The sequence below is a fragment of the Egretta garzetta genome, unplaced genomic scaffold (genome assembly GCF_000687185.1).
Source record: "Egretta garzetta isolate BGI_Z169 unplaced genomic scaffold, ASM68718v1 scaffold29, whole genome shotgun sequence".
NCBI classification, from domain to species: Eukaryota; Metazoa; Chordata; class Aves; order Pelecaniformes; family Ardeidae; genus Egretta; species Egretta garzetta.
This window is the reverse complement of record NW_009260796.1, coordinates 1,899,318-1,920,920: the sequence shown is the minus strand read 5'-3', so window position 1 is coordinate 1,920,920 and position 21,603 is coordinate 1,899,318. Positions and strand designations below refer to the sequence as shown.

Here is a 21,603-nt window from a genome sequence, read left to right as displayed (position 1 = left end):
GCGAGGATTCATCGCTTTGCCTTTTGCTTGTTATTTGTCAGGCATGTTTATATAAAAGAGGGTACAGATCTGGGATCTATTAGTCAGATTGGGTGTTCCACCCAGCCAAGCCAGCCTTTAAGCTTTGGGAGAACTTGGCTGAGGACAGCCTTTAGGCTTGACAACCAGGACACCTCAACAGACAGCGCAGGCTGGGAGATGATCCGTGAGCTTTCCGGTTTCTTCCCCTGATCCCTCCTTTTTGTCCAAGTCTTTGTCCAGGCAAGGCTCCTTGCTCTGCCAGGAATCAGTTCACTCCAGAGTCTGTCACGCTCTCTGTCTGTGCTTATATCCTTGGGCCTCTGTAGCTGGGAAGAACACAAAGTATAGAGTCAGCTTTAGCCACCCATTGTCCAAATTTGACTGAGTCGGAGATCTCATCCCCGTGGTCATCGTCACTACTTGATACTTCAGCCTATCAAGAATCCCTTTGTGGGTCATGACAGTAAGTGGCTTCTGGAAGGAGGAAAGCAGATGTGTTGTGCCTTAGTAGCTGTGTTTAATAGTTAGCTTGTCCCTGCCACGTTGAAAAGCGAAGAGCAGCCAAGAGTTCAAATGACTCTTAAACAGCCCTTCCAATCCTCATGCCAGCTTTTAGCAGTCTTCCCACCCTTGTTATCCCAAAGTAGTTGCAGGACTGTGTCCACTGCCCACTTTTTCTCCTGCCTGCAAGCAATAACGCCACTAGGAGGAGCATTGCTCTTAAAAATGGGGGAAAGAGCCCATCTTTGGGCAGTACCTTTTGGGCTGATAGCTGTGATGAAGCCCTGTTGGCAAGCTAGCTGATGAGCACAGAGTATTTCAGCCATGAGGGTTCCTCTGCGTTGGATCTCCAGCACCTCAGTGTCCTTCGGGACACCTTCCCTTGGCTAAAGCTCCCCAGGATTCTGCCTCGCACCCCAGCTCACCTGGTTGCATGTGTACCATGCGGCACAGCCCTTTGCCTGGATGGTTCTTGTACACGGGCTTCACGCACACTTTGCTGATGGTGCCTGAAGCCAGGTCTGTCAGGAGCACGCTGTGGATCTGCGGCGAAACGCTGATGACAGATGAAGGGCCAGTTTGCCGCCGGCATCTGACTTTGTAACCAAGGACTTCCCCATCAGCAGAGTCCCAGGAGGCTTTCAGGGTGTTGGGGCCCATGTCTTCAAAGCGAAGGTGCCTCACTTTGGATCCCTCTAGAGAAAGAAGATTCATGTTACTATGGGCCATGTGTACGGAGTGGTCCTCACCGCCTCACTCCTTGTTCCGAGGGGATTGCCAAGAAGGGTTTGCCAGCCAGCCTGGTCTTTCTCTGTTGTAGAGATGTAATAGCCCATCACCCTCCATCTCCACACTGGAGGAACTCAGCCTAATTAGTCCTTAACTTTGTCCTGGTACCAGCACAAAACACTTTTGCTGGCACCATTAGGCACTGGCTGGCTGCCTCCCACACCCTCGGCTGCTGTCATTCTCCGAGTTCCTCACTCTTGAATTCTGATAAGAGCTAGGTTTTTGCCTCCTGCAATAACTTTACAGGTACCTCTTCAGAGCAGAAGCTTCTGCTGCTGAAATTTCCACCCCTCTGATTCTAAATCACACCAAAGAATAGACACTAAGGAGATAGGAGGAAAAGGCAGTTTCCTTTCTTCTTTAGGGAGATTCAGGGATCTCCAAGTCTGTTCTACTTGTGACTGCACCAGCAGCTTGGCAGCGTGCACCCTGTGATAGCATATTGTGCGCGTCTGAGTTTCTTCCAGTCCTGTGCCTCGTACATCTGCTACATCCTAATGGCATATCATGTGCATTCATCAGAAGCTGCAGCTTTCCCCTTCTCTCATCCCTCCCCAGCAACTGGGCTGACTGAATTCTCCGCCTTCACCTAAAGGCAGATCACAGAATCCCAGAATGGCAAGGGTTGGAAGGGACCTCGGGAGATCATCTAGTCCAACCCTCCTGCTCAAGCAGGTTCACCTAGAGCATGTTACACAGGATGTCGTCCAGGCGGGCTTTGAATATCTCCAGATGATCTGTGCAAAGAAACGAGTACGCTTCAGAGACCCCTCGTGCCCACGTGTTTTCCCATCCGAAGACTGCTGCTCACTCACCTTCCTGAGTGCACGCTTTAGCTGACAGGGACTTCTCCTTCCCCGACTTGTAGACTGCAGTCACTGTCACTAGATATGTTGTATTGGGTGCCAGGTTCTCCACCACAGTGCTATTGTGCTTGCCATCCACCTCCAGCAGCTTCGCCGAGTTCCCAGGGAGTGGTCCGTACAGGACCTGATAGCCGATCACACTGTCCAGCATAGGAGCCCAACTCACATGGAAGCTGTGTGGCCCGGACTCTGAGATGAGAACCTGAGTCGGGCTTATTTCCTCTGAAAGCAATGTAAAAAGGTGTGAATGAGTGTAATTCAAGGCATAAATACTGGCAGAGGAGTATAATTGACCTGTACCATAGTTGGCTTCCAGAAGGTGGAAGAAAATCCATCCAGCAAGTGGATGTTGGCAGCCACCCAAGTCAGCACAATCCAGCTCAGCCCTAAGAAAATGGTTTCTCTACCTATGTGGCACAGAGTGGGCAAAAATTCTCAGCCAAAACTGTTCTTACATGCAGGAAATTAATACTGGATGCAAGTTCATCTTGACTTTGTCCCCCCCGGTCACATTTTCAGTGTGCTACTTTTTTGCACATTGCTATCCAGCATAAATCCGAGCTATTCTTCTGGCCCAAATGACTAGTCTGCACAGAGAGGCTGCCTTCTGCTCCAAGTGCTCCCCCCTCGCCTTCCCACATACACAGGGATTCCCCATCCGTGGATGCACCCGCCTGGAGAAGTGGCACCCGCCTGGAGAAGTGGCACCCGCCTGCTTTGAGAGCATCACTCTCCCCGAGCTGCACCTACATCCTCAGGGAGGAGACAGGGATCTCCTTGTCCCCATAGCAGCTGCTCACGCTGTGAAGGTCAAAATTCCCCTTTGGCAGTAACCCACACAAGGCAGCACTGCTTTCTGGGATCTGGGATCCCTGACCATCCTACTGGGATAGCGAGTAAGTACGTGCAGCAGCCTGTGCTTTATCCCCAGCGGGCTCCGCACCTCAGCCCTGTTAAATATTTGCAGGCTGCAGCTCCTGCTGCCTTCTCCTAGGGCAGCGGGCTCTGCTTTCCTCCAGATTCATAGATTTTTTAAGGTTGGAAGGGCACCTTACGACCATCAGACCTGATCTCCTGTTCTGGACAGCCCAGAACATCTCTCTAAGGAAGGAGCTGGCAGCTGGGTACATGAAGCAGCTCATTATGTTCTGTCCTGACCACAACTGTCTGCCTCCTCCAGTCAGACCACGGGGCCAGGGGATGCAGACCAAGGGCTGTCCTGTTTGCTTTGTATTTGTGAGGCTGAACACAGTGGAGACTTCCCCCTTGGCCATGACTGCGCACGTTTTACCTGCCAGGGTAGTAACCCTTGTCGTCTGTGGAGGGAAGTAGTGGATGTTGGATTCAGGAATGAGTGCCACCTCGTAAGTAGTTTCTGGAGCAAGGTTGCTTAGAGTGAGGCTAGTGTGAGCCCCCGACACTTGCGTTGTCCTCTTCCTTGCCAGGTCACCTCCTGGGGCATACTCGAGGGTGTAGTAGTCGGTTTCTTGGGAGAGGAGTTCGGGCCATATCAGGCGGAAGCTGCTTGAGGTGATGTCTACTGCATGGAGCCGATTTGCTTGGATAACATCTGGAAGAGAAGCAGCAGCAAGGAATCACTGCTGACATGAATACACAGAACATGGCATGTCTAAAACACAGGCCCTTCTGGATGGCAAGTGTGGCCCACAGCAACGCTTGGAAGTCACCTAGGTGGAGCCAAGCCCCTTCATAGCAATGCAGTGAACCAGACCCTCTTTGAAAGGTTCAGGACCACAAAATAAACCCTTGAGGCCAAGCATAAGGCTAAAAAAAAAATAATAAATCCAAACCACACATCAACTGAGGCAGCAATATTTGGGTTTTCACACCACTCCTACCTGTTGGACAAGACCCTTTCATCAAACAGAGCTTGCAAAGCAAACGCATACGTCCCAACCGCCACAAGGCAGCACAGTGGCTAAAGCAACTGCTCAGGTGTCTGCACAACAGGCTTCAGCTCAAGAATACTTCTGCACCTTGCCCCCAAGTCATCTCCAGCCCCAAAGCAGTTTGCCACAAGCCTCCAAGGTGCTCTATAAAGCTCTATAAAGCTCTATAAAGCTCCATTCTCTCTGCCTTGTCCTCTGTACTAAGGCCAGCAATGCTGTGAGCTGCTGAGGCAGAGAGGTCCAGCACAGCCAGCACCCTGCCCCTGCCCATCCAAGCCTGGTCTTGTGCCACCAAGAACAAATCTGGAGTGGTGCAGCAAGTTCTGGGTGGCCGCTACTGCCCGGCAGATGTGTGGGAATGACTGTGCCTGGGCACACAGGCAGCTTCCCTGGCAGCACGACATGACCAGGTACCCAGCACGGCAAGCAGCGCTAGCACTGCCTGTGACAAATCTGGAGACAGAGTTTGGGCACCCAGGCTTTGAACCTTCCTGTGGTCAGTTCATCCCAAGCTCCCTCTGGAAATCACCTACTAGCGAAACCAAACCACTACATTTTGTCATGGATGTGAAAGCAGCCCAGAGCGTGAAGAAATAGATTGCTTCTCCCTGCTCCCTGCCTGTACCCGGTGGCCAAGAAGAAGGGGCGGCAACTGGGGAGTGCCCAGCATTTGCCGAGCCGGCTGCATTCATCCCAGCTGGAGTCGCTCCCCGCAGCGCTGCACAGAGCTCCATTGTTTCGTGACATTCAGCGTTCGGAGCCACCCTTGGGGCATCTCGCCTGCCTTCCCCCCTGCACAGAGGCTTCTCTTCAAGCCTGGTGCTACCTTTGAGTTCTAGACCCCAAACACCAGGCACGAACACCTCTTCTGACGCTCTGCAGCTTCCCCAGCTTCCTCTGCTGCTTGACCCTTCTGACACACATGGCCTCCTGAGCCCATCTTGGGCAGAATTCTGCTGTTTTCTGGTCTTCCAGAGGGGCAGAAACACACAGGACTTTGTTTCTAGCTCCAGGGAAGTGGCATCCGAAGACATAAAGATGATTTTTTTTTTTTTAAAAGCACCCTGAGCCTTAAAGAAGTGCATTTGCTCTGCACAGTGTCACTCCTGAAACCTTATAGAATAGAATCACAGAATGTTTTGGGTTGGAAGGGCCCCCTAGAGGTCACCCAGCCAAACCCCCCTAGAGCGAGCAGGGACACCTTTAACCAGATCAGGTTGCTCAGAGCCCCGTCCAACCTGGCCTGGAATGTTTCCAGGGATGGGGCCTCCACTGATAGTCCATCCAGCTCAAGCTTAAATATTTCACAAAGTACTGTAAGTGCTTCTCTCTGTGCATTACACAGAGGTAAAGGGAGGCAAAAAGTCTGCCTGGACCTGCACGAGAACAGGGGGTAACCTTGCCCTCTCAGACTTGTCCTTTAGCAGGGAGAAGATCAGCTCTCCTCCTCCGAGTGGCTCCAAATCCCTGCCAACTTCCCCGTACCAAATAAAGCAGCCTCAGTTTTTCCTCTGAGCTGTTCTTTGGCTTTTCCAGGCAGGCAGGAACATTTCCCTAGCCCCGGGGGGCCGGGGGGCACTGCACCCTTCTGCGAGCCCCGCACCTCACAGCGGCCAAGCCACAAAGGACTGGGGAACAGAGGAGAGGCCTCAGCGCCAAAAGTCCTGCCAAAAGCTCGGGGAATGGAAATAGGTGAGCTTGGAGGCAGGGCCCAGGGACACTGGAAGTAAATCGGGCAGATTAAAGTGACAGGGTGCAAGACCCGAGGGCCATGCTGCAGAAAGCCCGCAGCAAATAGCCCTGCCCCCGGTTGCCAGATTACAGATGCCTTGAGCATATAAAAGAAGGCAATAAGCCCCAGAAAATAGAAGCCCATGGTATGCTTTCCAGCACCTCCTTGCTCTGTACTGTGTCCAGTTCTGGGCTCCCCGGTTCAAGAAAGATGAGGAACTCCTAGAAAGACTCCAGAGGAGAGCAACTAGGATGATAAAGGGACTGGAGCATCTCCCCTACAAGGAAAGGCTGGGGGAGCTGGGCTTGTTCAGCCTGGAGAAGAGAAGGCTGAGAGGGGACTTCATCAACACACACAAATATCTTAAGGGTGGGTGTCACAAGGATGGAGCCAGACTCTTCCCAGTGGTGCCCAGTGACAGGACAAGGGGCAATGGGCACAAACTGAAGCAGAAGAGGTTCCAGTTGAATATGAGGAAAAACTTCTTGACTTTGAGGGTGACAGAGCCCTGGCCCAGGCTGCCCAGGGGGGCTGTGGAGTCTCCTCCTCTGGAGATACTCAAAGCCCACCTGGACAAAGTCCTGCGTAACATGCTCTAGGAGAACCTGCTTTAGCAGGGGGGGTGGGACTGGGTGATCTCCCAAGGTCCCTTCCAACCCTTGCAATTCTGGGATTCTGTGCTCCCAGAGGGAAGCAGCGAGTTAATCTCTTGCATTCGACGCAGGCAGTGCCTTCCTAGCAACGCTCAGAGACAGCCTGCGACACATTTGCCTCCCACCTCCTGCCTCCCGGTGACTTGAAACACCGTTTTGCAGCCGCAAGTTTGCTGGCATCCTGTGAACGCTGGTGAGGTCAAGATTAGACTCGCAGGAACGCTGCTGCTTTCATGATGTGCGTAAGAAATGCAGCCAGGCAGCAGATGAACCTGTTCCAGCCCTGGGTACACCATCCCCTCTCCGCAGAAGCTTCGGCTAGGACGTGGGACAAATCACTTATGCTTTATAGCTCTGTTTCCCAACCTCGATATGGATGGGAGGAGGGTTCTGAGAGGGGAGGAACACACTTCCCCATTACCAGGGTGGACATTAGAGGTCTGAGATCCCTCCCTCTGGTCTCCTGCTTATATTCAGTGCTAAGTGAGAACGTCAGAGGGCTCCAGGCTCAAAGCCTTCACTGCAGCAGTGGTTATCACAGAATCCCAGAATGCCAGGGGTTGGAAGGGACCTCGGGAGATCACCCAGTCCAACCCTCCTGCTAAAGCAGGTTCTCCTAGAGCATGTTACACAGGACTTCATCCAGGTGGGCTTTGAATATCTCCAGAGGAGGAGACTCCACAGCCCCCCTAGGCAGCCTGGGCCAGGGCTCTGTCATCCTCAGAGTAAAGAAGTTTTTCCTCATATTCAGCTGAAACCTCTTCTGTTTCAGTTTGTACCCATTGCCCCTTGTCCTGGTGCTGGGCACCACTGTGAAGAGTCTGGCTCTGTCCTCGTGACATCCACCCTTGAGATATTTGTATGTGTTGATGAGGTCCCCTCTCAGCCTTCTCTTTACCAGGACCTCGTTTCAGATCAGAAATGTGTTGCCCTGTATACGCACGGGAAGTGGCTGATGGCTTGCGACTGCTGGGCAGGTGGGCTCCTGCAGAACTTGGCTCAGGAGATGGTGCCAAAGGATGGAACAAGTCAGCGGTTGTTAGTTCAACCGGCTGAGCGGAGAGCAAGTGGATGCTAGTGCAGAGCCTGATGTCATCTCAGAGGAATGCCTCAGTTTCACAAACACTTGAAGGTCCTTCCCCGAAGCAGAGCACCAAATGCCACAAATTGGGTACATAAGAGAGAAGATGCAATGGAAGAAGCCTGAGCTAGAGTCCCCTTTTCCTTCACACTAGGAAAGGCAGAGATGTTTGCCAGGAGCCAGCCGCGGCCATAGCCAGGCTGGCAGGGAACTGGAGTCTGCTGCATTCTGCAGACGCGTTGTGTCGGGACCACATGCCAAGAAAAAGAGGGGGAGTGAACATATGCGTTCATCCGCGGTCCCTGTCCTGCACCCTTCGGCTTAGTAGCAGTACTGGAACTATTTCAGGTCCACCACGTCTAAGCAGTAGCCCATCTCCTCTGGTCCGAGACACAACCAGGTTGTTCAAAAAGGGAACGGAGGCAGAGACATTGCATCCCTTGGCCTCAGCAGAGCCTGTAGCAGGACAGAAATATGGTGTAGAAGAGGAAGACACCTTCCTTTTGTCTCCCTGCCCAAGTAGCGGCTGTCTAGGGCTGAAAATCCTTGCTGTGAACTCCAGACTAAGCCCTGACGTAACACTATTTGTCTGCTCAGACCTCTGATCAAATTTCTGAAGGTAAAGAAAATGCAACCCCTACGTAAAGGTGTCTATCTTTGTGTAGTGAGGTACAGCTGCGGAGATCAAACTGTTCCGCGGAGGGTTCTCAGCCTACCTGAGACAATAGCGACTTGGTAGCCAAGGGCTATCATGTTGGCGTATCTACGGAGCGGGCACAAAACGCCCCATTCCTGGACAGGAGGTGGAGGGAGGAGAGCACTCTTGACAAAGCTTGTTTGTGCATCTACAAAAGGCTTTTAAAAAACAGCAGCAAGAGATGAGGGTAAGATAGCAGGGATAATAAAACCAGTCTGGGCTCTTCCAGAGTTGGAAAGGCCCAATTTCTGTCTGCCAAGGATCCTGTCTGCCCCTGCTATTCCAGGGGCCAGAAGCAGGAACGGTGGCGATCAGGGCTGCCTCCTCCAGGCAGGGAAGAGAGGACATATGTGGCTTTCTTAAGGCTGATTCAGGTGGCCTTACCAATGCCTGGTATTTTGCTTTAAGCACCAGCCCCTGGATTCATGTGGGAATCTCACCTTCCATTAAAATCCCAGACTAGTAACTTTTAGACCTGGTGGATGAACAGAACGTGGCCCTCGGGCACAGCAGGGTATTTATTACCTTTGCAGATCTTATGATCTTAAAGATAATCTTGTGCTGCAAGGATACGCAGGTGAGATCTCATTTTGGGATGCTGTGTTATGCCATCTGGATTCGGGATGCATTGGAAGTTGAAACAGCCACTTGAGATGAAATATCTGGGGGTCTGTGTGGCATCGTTGTGGTGCTGGAACGTGTCCAGAGGAGAGCCACAAAGCTGGGGAGGGGTCTGGAGCACAAGGCTTACGAGGAGCAGCTGGGGGAGCTGGGGTTGTTCAGCCTGGAGCAGAGGAGGCTGAGGGGAGCCCTCATCGCTCCCTACAACTGCCTGACAGGAGGGGGGAGCCGGGGGGGATCGGTCTCTTCTCCCTGGTAATGGGCAATAGGATGAGAGGCCATGGTCTGAAGTTGCGCCAGGGCAGGTTTAGGTTGGACATTAGGAAAAATTTCTTCACAGAAAGGGTCGTCAGGCTCTGGAAGGGGCTGCCCAGGGAGGTTGTTGAGTCCCCATCCCTGGAGGGATTTAAAAGAAGGATAGATGAGGTGCTTAGGGACATGGTTTAGTGGTGGGATGGCAGGGTTAGGTTAACGGTTGGACTTGATGATCTTAAAGGTCTTTTCCAACCTAGAGGATTCTACGGTTTGGTACAGCAGAAGGACTGCTGGTACGGCCCCGTACCCACACAGGAGAGGGGTAGATGGATGGAGGAGAACATACTCCCTGTGTGTGGTTTGTTAAGGGATCATGGTTGGAAAAAAACCGAACTTGCTACATGCAGAAGAATCTGTGGAGAGGGTTACTTGGACACTCCAAAGCCAGCTCTAACCAACTCCCATAGCCAAAGCTAAATGAGGAATTAACCCTGGATTTCCAATAGAGAGAGAGAACCCCCAGAAAATGAATGGGAAGTCTGCAAAGTCACAGTAATTCGCTCAGCTCTCCTAACAAATCCAGAGGCAACCTGGGAGGCTGAGGCAAATCACAGACATTCCCACCATGAGGGCATTCAAGAGCTGCAAAAAGAACTTGCTTTGTGCAGTGCAGCATGTAGATTAGCAGGAGATATTCCTCTTGGCTTCCAAATGCCTGTCTTCTGGCCCAGAGTATGGCTTTGGGACTCCTCAGACCCTTTCCTGGATGCTTTAAAAACCCAGGACTGCTGAAAAATCCAACCTGCTGCATGTTCCTGCTCTCTGCCCAGCAACCGCCACAACCACGCTAACAACAAAGAGGTAGCAGTTGGCTTGCTAAGCCCGACAAGTTAGGGCTGGGATTTTCTTCCAAGGGCTGCGCTAGCCAAGTCGGGCTATAGATCTGGCGGATGTGGAACACGTTACAACAGCGGATTTATGGAACAAAAACATTCCTCTCCTACAGTCTTAATGCTGACAGCAAGCACCGTTCTTAATTGCTCTTTGCAAGGGAACAACTGCCAGCCGCTCGGAGGCGGGAGCTGGGTGTCTCGGTGCGTGCCAGCCGCCGCGCCTGCACACGACGGCACAGACAGAAGTTGGATCTACCCTAGGCAAGAGTTTGAAGGAGCCAACAGGACCGCATCCCATTTCGTGTATGCGACTCGTTCGACACATCCGTATCCTCCGCCTCTATCAGATGGCACGTAGCCAGACAGCATTTTAGAGGGGAAAAAAAAAAAAAAAAATCACCCTGAATGTGAAAATCGAGTTCAAGGGGCTTAGGCACCTTGCTCCCGCAGTCAGCAAGTTCTTACTGCAGTGAAATCATTGCCTGTTCAGGAAGCCTTTGGTTAACAATTAACCTGTGCAGGTGGGGGCATTTTCATGCTATGCTTGAGTTGTACGGATGCCTGTGACCTGCATGATTCATTTCAAAGCCTGGTGGATTTTCAAGGAATCCAGATAATATGCTGCCTGAGCCTCTTTCCTTCATTAACCGCAGAACAACTCATTACAAATACAAGTTCATTGCACTAGCAGGTCTGCAGAAGGGAATTTGTCCCAGTCAGTCATGGGACTTTCCAAGGCAAACAGAGATATTTGCCCCAGACCTCCTAAAGGTTTATACTTGGACCCACAGCATTGTGGACAAAGCACCTCAGTCTGCGAGGGCAGCAGCTGTGGGTCGGGAGGACCATCGGTTTTAGGGGATTCTCACGCTGCCTGCCCTGAAGAGCCAGGCATTAACTCATATTCAGCCCCGTTGCAAACTCCCAGCGACTACAACCCAACCCCACTGTACCTAGGATAGCATCTCGAAGCTCCTTGGTGATGATGGGTAGGTCATCAACATCCACAAAGTGCAGGTGCTTCTCAGGAGGCTGGCTGGCAGCGGCGGAGAGTTCCAGGTAATTCCCCCGTCCAGTGCTGACAATGAAGACTGTTACTCCCATGTCTTTCAGGACCTGCATGGGTTCGGAGATGTCATCAGTGGAGAAACCATCCGTCACCCAAACCAGTACCTTGGGCACATCTGGCCGGGCACCAGCTTCATCACTGAAGAACTTCTCCTTGGCATAGGAGAGCGCTTTGCCTGTGTTCGTGTCACCCATGAGCTGTTGCGTGTCCCGGATGGCTTGTTGCAGAGTCCCACTAGAGAGGTACCGGTCAAAAGGAAACTCCATGGTGGGCATAGTGCTGATGTGGATGATGCTGGCCTGGACATCTTTGGGGCCAAAGGTGAAAGGTTGTAAAAGGTCCCACATGAATTCCTTGACCCTGGAAAACTCGTAGTAGGAGACACTGCCTGAGCTGTCCAGCAGGAAGAGGAGGTCCCCTTCTGAATTGGAAATAGATGGCTGGGGACCTAGAGGGGGAAGAGAGAGGGAGGTGAGTTACTGGAATGACGTGAACCCATACCTGCACAGGCATCTGCTAGGAAAGCTTGGTTAACTTGTGCCAAATCTCTGAATTCAGTGAAAATTCTGCTGGGTAGAGACCTCAGGATTTGCCTATTATTATTATTATTATTATTATTATTATTATTATCAAAGCTGTTCTTTGCGAACACTTGGAGGTGCTAACATACCTTTTGTTTTAAAGTACACCACCAAAAAAGCTGTTTCTATTGTGAACAGAAAACTGGTTCCTAAGTCCTCCAAGGTCCAAGAATCTGAATTAGTTACAGGATCGCAAAGAGCAAGAGGGGAAAAAAGTTTGTGAGACCCTCAGCCCAGCCCACCCCACCCCCAGTGAAGAGCAGGATTGTGACCTGTGTTGGAATATTTGTCTCCCACTGCTTGCTTTGGGTTCAGTCTCCCCTTGAGACGTCACGGATGCTCAGCCTGGTCTAGGCCCTGCCCGAGAGGGTCACTGCAAGGGGAGAAGCCAAAGCACTGCAGCAGAGTGGGAAAGAGCTCTTGGAGGCATTGCAGAACGGCAGCCTAGCATCGATCCGCCCAGCCATGGGACCCTCTCAGCAGCACATTTCAAACACAGCACCCACCCCATGGAGTTTCATGTTGGCCAAGAGGTAAGAGACCTGCAACAGGACAGTCGGAGCATCTCAGCGATGCAGCAGCCCTGAGCACTGGTGGTGTGCTTGGTCCATCGCTGCGAACGATGGCACAACATCCAAGCGCACAAGCGTTGCAAGCTGCCGTGCTCCGCGTACTTCGGCCGGCTGAGGCAGATAAGAGAGACCTACAGCAAACGGAGTCAGCACATCGCAGCCCTGCTGCGTGCAGCTTGCCCTCTGGCTCCCGGCAAAGGCCAATGCTGCAGATAAGCCTGGCCTCTTGGAGCTCACTCCTTTTACATCTTCTGCACCTCCCCTGGATCAATCACCATCCAACAGAGGTAGGGCTGAAGATGCACCTCACCTCGCTGCGGTGGTGAGCCTCCAGGAGTGGGGAGAGGAGCTCCCCCTGCCTGCGTTGGCTCCCTGCCCTCCAGGCTTTGTTGCTAAGTTTGATTTAAAGCTGTTTTACACATTTGCAAAGATAAAGAGAGTGAGAAGGAGCAATAGGTCCTTTTTTTCCTCCTTTCCATTCACATGCGTGATCCCTACTGTTCAAGGAGGTACTTGGATGGCTAGAACAGCCCCCGTGTTTCTCAGAGGAAAAAGGCCAGCGATGGGAGAGGACAGGCAGGCCAAAAGACTGAAAAACTGGGATGAAATATGCCTGAATTCAGCCTAGGGCCTGACTTCTGAGAAAATACAGCTCCTCCTGGAATGAGGGCAGGATGAATGCCCGATACTCCTCTGGTCCAAATTCAGTCAAGATGCGTAATGGGTGGGAGCAGAAAATGCCATTGCTGTGGTGAAGGGAAGTAACTTCCTGGGACACTTATCTCCCCTCCTCATTCCTAGGTCCTGCAGAAGGACAGGGAGCTGGAACAGAGCAGGGAGCCAACACAGGCAGGGTAGAAGAGGTGCCCTGGACCTAACGCTGTGGGAGCAATGGGAGCTCCGGCTCCTGAGCACTCCCACGGACTCAGACGGGACCCGCAAGCCCTGCACAGACTTAGGAAACCTCATGGCCGTCTTTCCAGACACGTTCTTAACCCATTACAGATCAACTGAAAGGCCAGGGCAGTGGAAAAAAAAGGCAGGAGAGCTCAGGCAGAGGAATGAGGGTAGAGCTAAAAGGACAACCCGCAAGCCCTGGATCCTGCTCTCACCGCTGCAGAAAAAACGCCTCTGAGTCAGTGGAAGTCAGCTTGCGCCGACACTTCTCGTTACACAACACCAGGCTGATCCTGAGCGCTTTCTTAGCCAAAGCTGGAGGTGGATGCACTCCAGGAGCCGGGAACATTCCTCACCAGCTCGGGCCAGCAGGTCAGGCATGCCCCGTGCCAGGGAGTAGCCTCTGGCACCCCGAGCCGCTGCTCCGGGCTAGCGGGCAGCAGTCCCAGGGAGCAGCAAAGTGCTGACCACGATCACGAGAGCAACGGCCGAGAGTCAGGAGCAACTTTTGGGCATAAAGAGCTTACAGGTTTATCCCATCTTATGACAATGGCAGCGTCTGGAAGAAAAATGAGCTGTGTTTGGAAAAGAATGAAATGATAAAGAAACTCGATGAGAAAAACTGCCGGCTCTTCTCTCCCAGGAGAGGTCGGCCGATTCTCAGAACTGGCTCGGTTCAAAGGCTACGGCCCACACCAGCCTGGCAGAAAGCTCCCTGATTGATACCGCTGCTGGCAGGAGCGTTGGGACTGGAGGGACTCCTCCCTAGAGCGCTTTTTAAAAGCTGGGCTAATTTGAAGTTTTCCTCCTCTTCTGAATACGTACTGACCTCCTTTCCCAGCCAGACTTAGGGGCAGCACCTCGCAGGGGCTCTGGGAAGGGGCTGCACAGACCCATTTGCGCAGAAGAACGCAGGATGTCAGGCAGGACGTGCTTCTGCGGGCGAGGCCCGGAGTCCCGCTCCATTTGACTCGTTTTCTTACCATTTCAATGAAACTGCTGTGTTGGAAGCACAAACACCCAGGGGACGAGTCCTTCTGCCACTCTTAGAGCTTGGGAGATTTACAATAGCTGGAAGAGCATTTGGAATTGGAATTCTTTTAACCACCACCCTGCTTTCTGACAGCTTTTGAGGTGCAAGAAGGGAGAAAAAGCCTTGGATCAGAGATTCCTGCCTGCTCATTTGGGCTCCTCTATCAGTGAAGGGATCGGGAATGTGGGGTGGCCAAGTGCTGTGGGCTCTGGAGCACAGATGGACTCGGAGCAGCACACCGTGGCCGAGTCCTGGAGCCGCGTGTGGGAGCCAAACCCACAAGGCAGCAGACAGCTGGATGGAAAGGCTCCCGTAAAATGAACTGCTCCAAGGAGACAGCTCCTGCAAATGGTTCTCCCCCTGCAGAAAGCCGTGTCAGGGCAGGCCCAGAGATTGCGACAAGCCTGGCAGAGATGAGCAGGGGGTTGCTAAGCCCACACTAGGGCACTACTCCAACGGGCAGGTATGAGATGACAAAACGAAGAGGAGGGAAAGGACCAGGGCAGGGGAACAGTGAGGGTGTACAAGGGCTCTGTTACATGTCCTGATAGTGAAACCTAATGACCCGAGCACAGAAATGGTCACAAACCAGCAAGAGCATGGCCATTCAGGGCACAACACAAGGGGCTCAGGGGGAAGAATAGAAGGTGGTTCAGGCTTGAGCCACAGGGGACTCGATCCTCTTTGCTCAGTCTTCATCTGGACAGTCTTTCCCTTGCTATTTATTCCCTTCACCGACTACCCTTCAGATGAGTGCCTGGGTCTCTCCCACGGCAGCAGTGGCCGCGTGCCTAGGAATGTCAGGGGGAGGTACACTGGAGAAAGGGCCAGGTATGCTGGGAATGCCCACAGGACGGGGGACAGAAGTGGCACGTGCGAGTCAGGACCAGGCTTCTTGCATGCGTTGCAGTATAGGTGTACACTGGAAGAAAGCCAGAGTGCTCATCAACACATACAAATATCTTAAGGGTGGAAGTCACGAGGACAGAGCCAGACTCTTTGCAGTGGTGCCCAGCGCCAGGACAAGGGGCAATGGGCGCAAACTGAAACAGAAGAGGTTTCAGTTGAACATGAGGAAAAACTTCTTTACTCTGAGGGTGACAGAGCCCTGGCCCAGGCTGCCCAGGGGGGCTGTGGAGTCTCCTCCTCTGGAGATATTCAAAGCCCACCTGGACGAAGTCCTGTGTAACATGCTCTAGGTGAACCTGCTTTAGCAGGGGGGTTGGACTGGGTGAGCTCCCGAGGTCCCTTCCAACCCTTGCCATTCTGTGATTCTGTGCTCACCCCCACAGTCTGTAAACACGTGAATAAACACGCTGCCAATAAGTCACTGTGCCGCTACGGGCACCAAGGCAGCACAGGAGCCACTCTCTTGCAGTAGGTGCCGGCTGAGATGGCAGAGCCATTCCAGATCTCCTGAAACAACAGAAGAAATCAGATGGAGCCTTCCATTAAGGTGACTTGGAGGTGTCTAAGCAAGAGATGCCAGGAGGCGGCAGGAGCGGGACCTGCATGGATTGCAGCCAATTCTCCATGACCCAGTGCAACCCAGCCCTGTGCTGCAGACACACACACACACCCAGCAACTTGGCATTCAGAGCTGAGCAGAAAATAAAACCGAAATCCAGTAAAGCTCTCCTGCTTGCCCATAGCAACATGCAATTTCATCACCCCATCACCCAGCAGAGCTGAACCTGTGACCTACAGGTCCCTGCCGCTGGTTCCTACAGCTCCCAACCTCCTAACAGCATCCCAGCAGGGCAGAGCAACAAGGGCTTGGTTGAGAGCTCCTGGCTGCACGAAGCAAGTCAAACACATGTAGCCACAGCTCTGTGCCTTCCCCTCCACTGGAAGAGGTACTAGCCGCTTCACTTGGCTGGCAAGCCACAGCGGGAAATCTTGGCAACATGACTGCCGCCTCCCAGGAGGAAATCGTTGTTCCTCCCCTCCGCTCCTTACCCCTTTGAGGAGCGTCACTCGGTTCCCAAATGTTGCAACAGTTATGAAGCCTCTGACCCTGGCAGGGCAGGGATCAATGGCCAAAGGACATTGCTCACAAGTAGTAAACAGGGTCACATGCACCAGCACTCTGGGAGGGGAATTTGGAATCCACCACAAGGCAGTGGGTACAAGCAAAACCCCGCTACTGCCAGAACCACCTGTGTGTGGGAACACGTGGATGAAAACCATCATGGAACACCTGCCCAAAGGAGGAGCACATCAAGGAAGGGTCAAGAGCCGTGCCCCCATCAAATTGCACTCTTGACTGGGCCCTGCATCTCTGGGGCACCGAGAGAGCTGGGCATAATGTTAACATCTTTTAAACCCTGCTTTGACCCATCTAACATCCCTTAAACCGTAGTTTGACCCATCTAACATCCTTTAAACCCTGCTTTGACCCATCTAACATCCTTTAAACCCTGCTTTGACCCATCTAACAGGGTAGAAAGCACTGGTTGACAACAACCGGTTAACAACTGGTTAACAAAAGCAACAGTTACACTGGTGGGCAGGTGTATATTTTGGAGCTAAAGGGATTGTCCGTAGGTGGAGCGGAAGGCTAATCCTTCATGCAGGCAAATACCATCACAGTTACCTCTACTTAACACTCAGCCCCGCAGAAGATGGAAACAAATTCCTCCCAATTTAGTCAGCAGAAAGGATCCATAAAAATATCTAGGCAACGGATCTCACTACATCAGGAGTGCGGCAAAGCTCATAAAGTGACTGGACACTCCGTCGTCCTTCCCTTCAGGTTTAGGTTTTCGATTCCCTCGTCTTTCTTCCTATTCTTTGTCCTTCATCCAATGTAAACATGCCATCCATGCCAGAGGTGGGGCCGGGGAGGTTTGCTGCCAGTAAATCCCTGCCTTACCCAAGCAGCTGCTGCTTTCACGCAGTTTCCTTGTTTTACAGCAAAAGAAGAGCGGCTGTTTGGCAAGGCGCCAAACGAAGATTTCTCACTTTTGGTGGGATTCTGAGGGAAGAGGCGTCCCTTTGCACCCTCCCTGCCCCCTGAACTGTCAGCCCTTTGCTTCCAAAGAGCTGAGGAACAGCTCTGCACCCCTCGTATCGCTGCTGCTCCTGTGCTCTGCTTAAGTCTAGGGAATGGGAGAGAAGGCACGGCAGGATCCTGCGGTCACGCTCCAGCTGATAACGTGGTCAGCAGACACAGGTCAACCATGCAAAGAAGCGTTTCGAAGGCATCGGTACGGGAGAAAAGTGTCGCCATGGAGTCACGGTGCTGCCTATTTAAACACTTGGCTTTGCCAGGTGAAAAGCAGCCGGTCAGACTTCCCTGTCTTACACCAAGATGCTGACAGGAGATATCCGCTTCAAGAGTCGCTGCAATCTCAGCTGGGACCTGAACACATGCCTGGCTTACGTGGGACTTGGAACTCGTAGAGCGGATGGGATTTAACAGCCAAAAAAGATCATGTCCTGTCTTGGTTAATTATGTTTGAAATTCCGTGTTTGTCTTCCTTTCTCACTGTTTGGCCATGCAGGGAAAAAAAAAGTTCTGCTATGAGTAGAGCCAGGTTTGGAGGCTGAAGAACACAGCCTGTGCTTTCCCTGCGGCCCCTCGGGATCACAGTGAGAGGCCGGAGGAGAAAGGCACCACCTCTCCCAGCAAGAGAGGTGTCCCACCAAGCCAGCCAGGAGGTGTTCTACACCTAAAACCATGTCAGAGAGAGGCCTGTGCCATGGGAGATGGCTACATCACTTGCCTGGTTAAGGAGCTGAGCCCCACCAAGCAAAATGTACTTGCGTGACTAAAAGCCCAAAGTGCCTTTGCAGGTTCCAGCTCGTCCATGCCAGATCACAGGCTGGAGGTTGAGAAATGGCCCTTCAGACAAATTCCACTGGCATGAAGGAAGCTGGGTTGCCATCTCTTACGATCTTTTCAGGAGTTTCACTATCTCTGCTGTTTTATTTAGAGCCTCAAGAGTCCTGGAATCGTGGAATTACGCTGGGTACTGAGCTGTGCTGGGCCCTCTACAAAGTGCATAAGGATGGGCCGTGTCTTTATTTTTCACTTGCTGCACCCACGGGGATGGCAGCATCCCCATCATTTTCTGCTGGTGCTGGTCCAGAGGAACCAGGTACTGACAACCTACGTTTCATTTATCAGAGTGCAAACTGCCAAATGGGCATACTTTACACTGATGCAACAGAGATCTGGATCTGGACCCAAAGAAACTGTGGAAACGGTGGAACTGGTCATGCGATGCTCTGCCTTGACTTTGTAGAAAGCATCGCTGGCCACCCAATAGCTTCCTCACTTTGTCCACTGCAGCTGAGAATAAAGCCACCATCATTCACATTCGGTCAAGTCCCTAGGAACCAGAGTGATGAACGTCCATCCCTGCCTCTCAAACAGTTCCTCTTGTTGAGGGATCATGGCCCACCACCACCACACATCCCAACAGGAGCCAGCCCATGCCCGGGAGCTCTGCCAGCCCGGCTGTTTGCTCAGGTTGCTTTAGGGAGCGCCTGGGAGGAGCCTTTGAGGCCCCCACATCAAAGCTGCTGGGGAACGGGCGCCGTGCCCACCAGCAGGTTCATTTCCTCTAAGGGTCCTTGGCAGTGTGCGAGCTGAAGCCGGCACATCACCAACACAACAGGCACAACTCTGCCTCTGGAGCAAGGCACAACGCTTCTGAAAAGCCATAGCTTGCTTTTTCACATACTTTGAAGGTCGCAGCATTGTTTTTAGCCTGGGATGGGGAACCGCTCCATACACTCCCACGGCAGCAGAAATGCATGACAAGAGGAGTAACTGCTGGTCGTGTGGACATCGAGCATCGTGGAGGCAGCAGCCCCATCCCCGAAGCCGCCTGGGTCACCGGGAGACAGAATCCAGTTCCTTGTAAGGGGGATCCCAGCACCAGACCCAGTCTGCCCTGCACACTAGAAGCAGAATCAGACCCCAACAGCCCCGGCTGCTGTCAGAGCTTTGAGGACCTCCCATCCAGACAGACAAGAGGTTCACTTCTCCTTTCAGGCTGGATTCCATTTCCCAGGTGCAGTGAGAGCCAGATGCAGGCAGCAGTAGCCCTGCAGCCACAGAACAGAACCTTTTTCTACTTGCGAACGCAAGGCAGAACAAACGTAACCGCACCAGCTTAGCCAGGGCAACGTGGGCTGAGTCTGCAGCGCAGGAACCAGCAACGAGACCTTCAGCCCTTCCGTGTCCCTTTCCCCGCTGTCCGTTCTGCGAGCCTGATCCGTAATCATTTTCCCTGGACAGTATCCAAGGGCAAGCATTTTAAAGAGGAAATATAACGATTGAGTTACAGAGATTAGCAAGAGAACAAGAAGACAGAGACGGTATCGATCACTGCTTTTCCTCTCTTGATCAATGTGCCTCAGTGCATGGGTAACAGGGAGGAGCCAGGATTTTTTCCATATGATCGCACCAAACACCGCAAGTTTCTGACACCATTTCCTTCCCACTACTGGAAAGGAGCAAGATAAAATTTCATTCTAATAGGGCAATTTTAGAAAGGTTTTTTTGTTTGTTTTGTCCTTGGGCCAGCAAAGTAATATAGAAATATAACTATCCACCTAAAGCAGCAATAGAACTTCAGCTTTTATTCTGAAAAGGTTTTAGGAGCGGCTGTAAGGACCTGGAGGTATGAAACGGGGGGGAAGCAGTAAGGGAACGCCTTGCCCCCCCAGGCACTCACCTCGCTCAGGTGTGTTCTGTCCCGCAGCAAACAGCAGCCACAGCCCAAGAGAAAGCACTGTCTTGGCCAACATAGCAAAGTCTGGTCCTGGGCAAACTACCTTAAATCCAAAAGCTCGGCTCTGTGAAGGCAGATGAAAGGCTTAAGATCAGTCATATTACGTGCAAGGATCCACCAGCTCCCAGGGTGCCACTTTTTACGCTGCTCATGCCTTGAGATCCGACTGCTGCTTTATGTGGGTTTTTCCTGGGCTGTGGTATAAGCTCTGGCTCCCCGTCGGCAATTTTCCTTCACAGCCCCCCCTCCTTTTAAAGCCATAAATCCATCTTGACAGGAATAGCTGGAGGAGAGGCACAAACAGCACCCCTGCTGCCGCTCCTCTCCCCGGTTAAACTTGCCCCAGGAGTGCGGATTCAATTGCAGGCAGCCTGCGTGCAGCTGGGCTGGTTTGAAAAAATATATCCCTATAGATAAAACTTTGGCCTTGCAAGAGGCTGGGGGGGGGGCAAACAGGGGGGGGGGAAAGCTTAGAGAAATCCAAAGCTGCTCTGCTCTGGAATGGACTAGAAGAAAGAAAAACACGTACATAGGGGAAAGAAAAAGTAGCAAGGCTGGGAATATTGGCTAATCTTCTGGGAGGAGGCAGGCTGAGCATTCCCCCAGGTCCTAGCGCTACCCAGCGGGTGTCCCTTCCCCCGTGGTGCCCCACGGCCCAGGGCCAAACACGAGGGGTACCAGCAAAGCCCAGACCTCGCGGCTTTACCCCAGAGAAGCGCTGGTGCAGAAGCCACCCAGAAACAGGGAGCTGTCGGGAAGCGAGGCGGGGGGCGTCAGCCACGCCACGGGGGGCACGCAGCGGTGTTCTCCGGGGCGGCCGGTACACACGACAGCCTGCTACACCCTCATGGGTTATTCCCCCTTCACCGTGGTGTTAAATACGTCCTCAAGTCCGTGACTTCTGAGTCAAAGGGGACTCACGAGGCTGAAGATAAACCTGTGACAAAGACCTTACTGGATGGAGGGGCAGGAGAGCTCGGCAGGGAGCGTCCGCCGAAGACCCCGGGTTCAGGCTTCGCTGGCACGCAGCCTCTCACTTTCCCCTGAACGCAGGGGACTTTTGCCAGAACAAAACACAGACCAAACCCAGTTTCCCCTCTCATGGCTGCCCTGCTGTGCCTGCTTTTGGTTCCTACCCATCAGCTAGAGGCGACAAAAGTCCCTTCCCTCACTTCAGGTTTTAGCACGTGTTGCTTCTGCGCAAATCCAAGGCGTTACTAGCAAAGCTTGGAAAGCTACACCCAGTTAGGAAGAGACCAACCCGTCGTCGTCTCCCTTAACGTGGGGAGTGATCAACAAGGCAGGCTAAAAAGTAGCAAAGGAGGAATGTTTGGAAGCTGGTGGGATTTCTGAAACTGGTGAGCAATATTTCCTCCAGTTTGGTTTTCTTCCTCCTAGGAACTGTAAAAAAAAAAAAAGGGAACAGGAGCCAAGGAGCTGTGTAGGGTGGAAAAAAAAGTTGTATCCAAACTCATCAACCAAATGGAAACTCAGAACAGGCCCAGGAAATCAGATCCAATTGAGAAACCATGGATTCGTCAGCTAATTAAGCTTCCTGGGCACTCCTTTATTATTCCCCCCCCCCCCCCCCCAGTACCCAGCTGCATCACGAAGGCGCTTTGCAGTATCAGCTTGTACGATACCTCGATCCCATCTAGCAGAACCCTATACGAATTGCAGCCTCA

The 21,603-nt window shown here is 52.5% G+C and overlaps 1 protein-coding gene across 1 annotated transcript; it reads right to left on the bottom strand.

The window, feature by feature from the left end:
• Window positions 1-306: 306 nt before the first annotated feature.
• Window positions 307-19,973, bottom strand: VWA1 (von Willebrand factor A domain containing 1). The gene is made up of 6 exons (XM_009646774.2): window positions 19,862-19,973; window positions 10,973-11,536; window positions 3,469-3,747; window positions 2,127-2,399; window positions 948-1,217; window positions 307-347 (listed from the first exon to the last, which is right to left on the bottom strand). Exons 1-6 carry the CDS (start codon window positions 19,932-19,934, stop codon window positions 307-309), a joined length of 1,500 nt encoding a protein of 499 aa, XP_009645069.1. The 5' UTR covers window positions 19,935-19,973.
• Between the last annotated feature and the right edge of the window lie 1,630 nt (window positions 19,974-21,603).

Bases quoted from the DNA above. Each gene is read 5' to 3' on its own strand.
- VWA1 (XM_009646774.2), bottom strand. From the start codon at position 19,934: ATGTTGGCCAAGACAGTGCTTTCTCTTGGGCTGTGGCTGCTGTTTGCT. The intron at 1,218-2,126 runs GTGAGTGAGCAG...TTCTTTCTCTAG, and splicing joins TAAAGCGTGCACTCAGGAAG to AGGGATCCAAAGTGAGGCAC. The intron at 348-947 runs GTGAGCTGGGGT...TGTTCTTCCCAG, and splicing joins CATGGTACACATGCAACCAG to CTACAGAGGCCCAAGGATAT.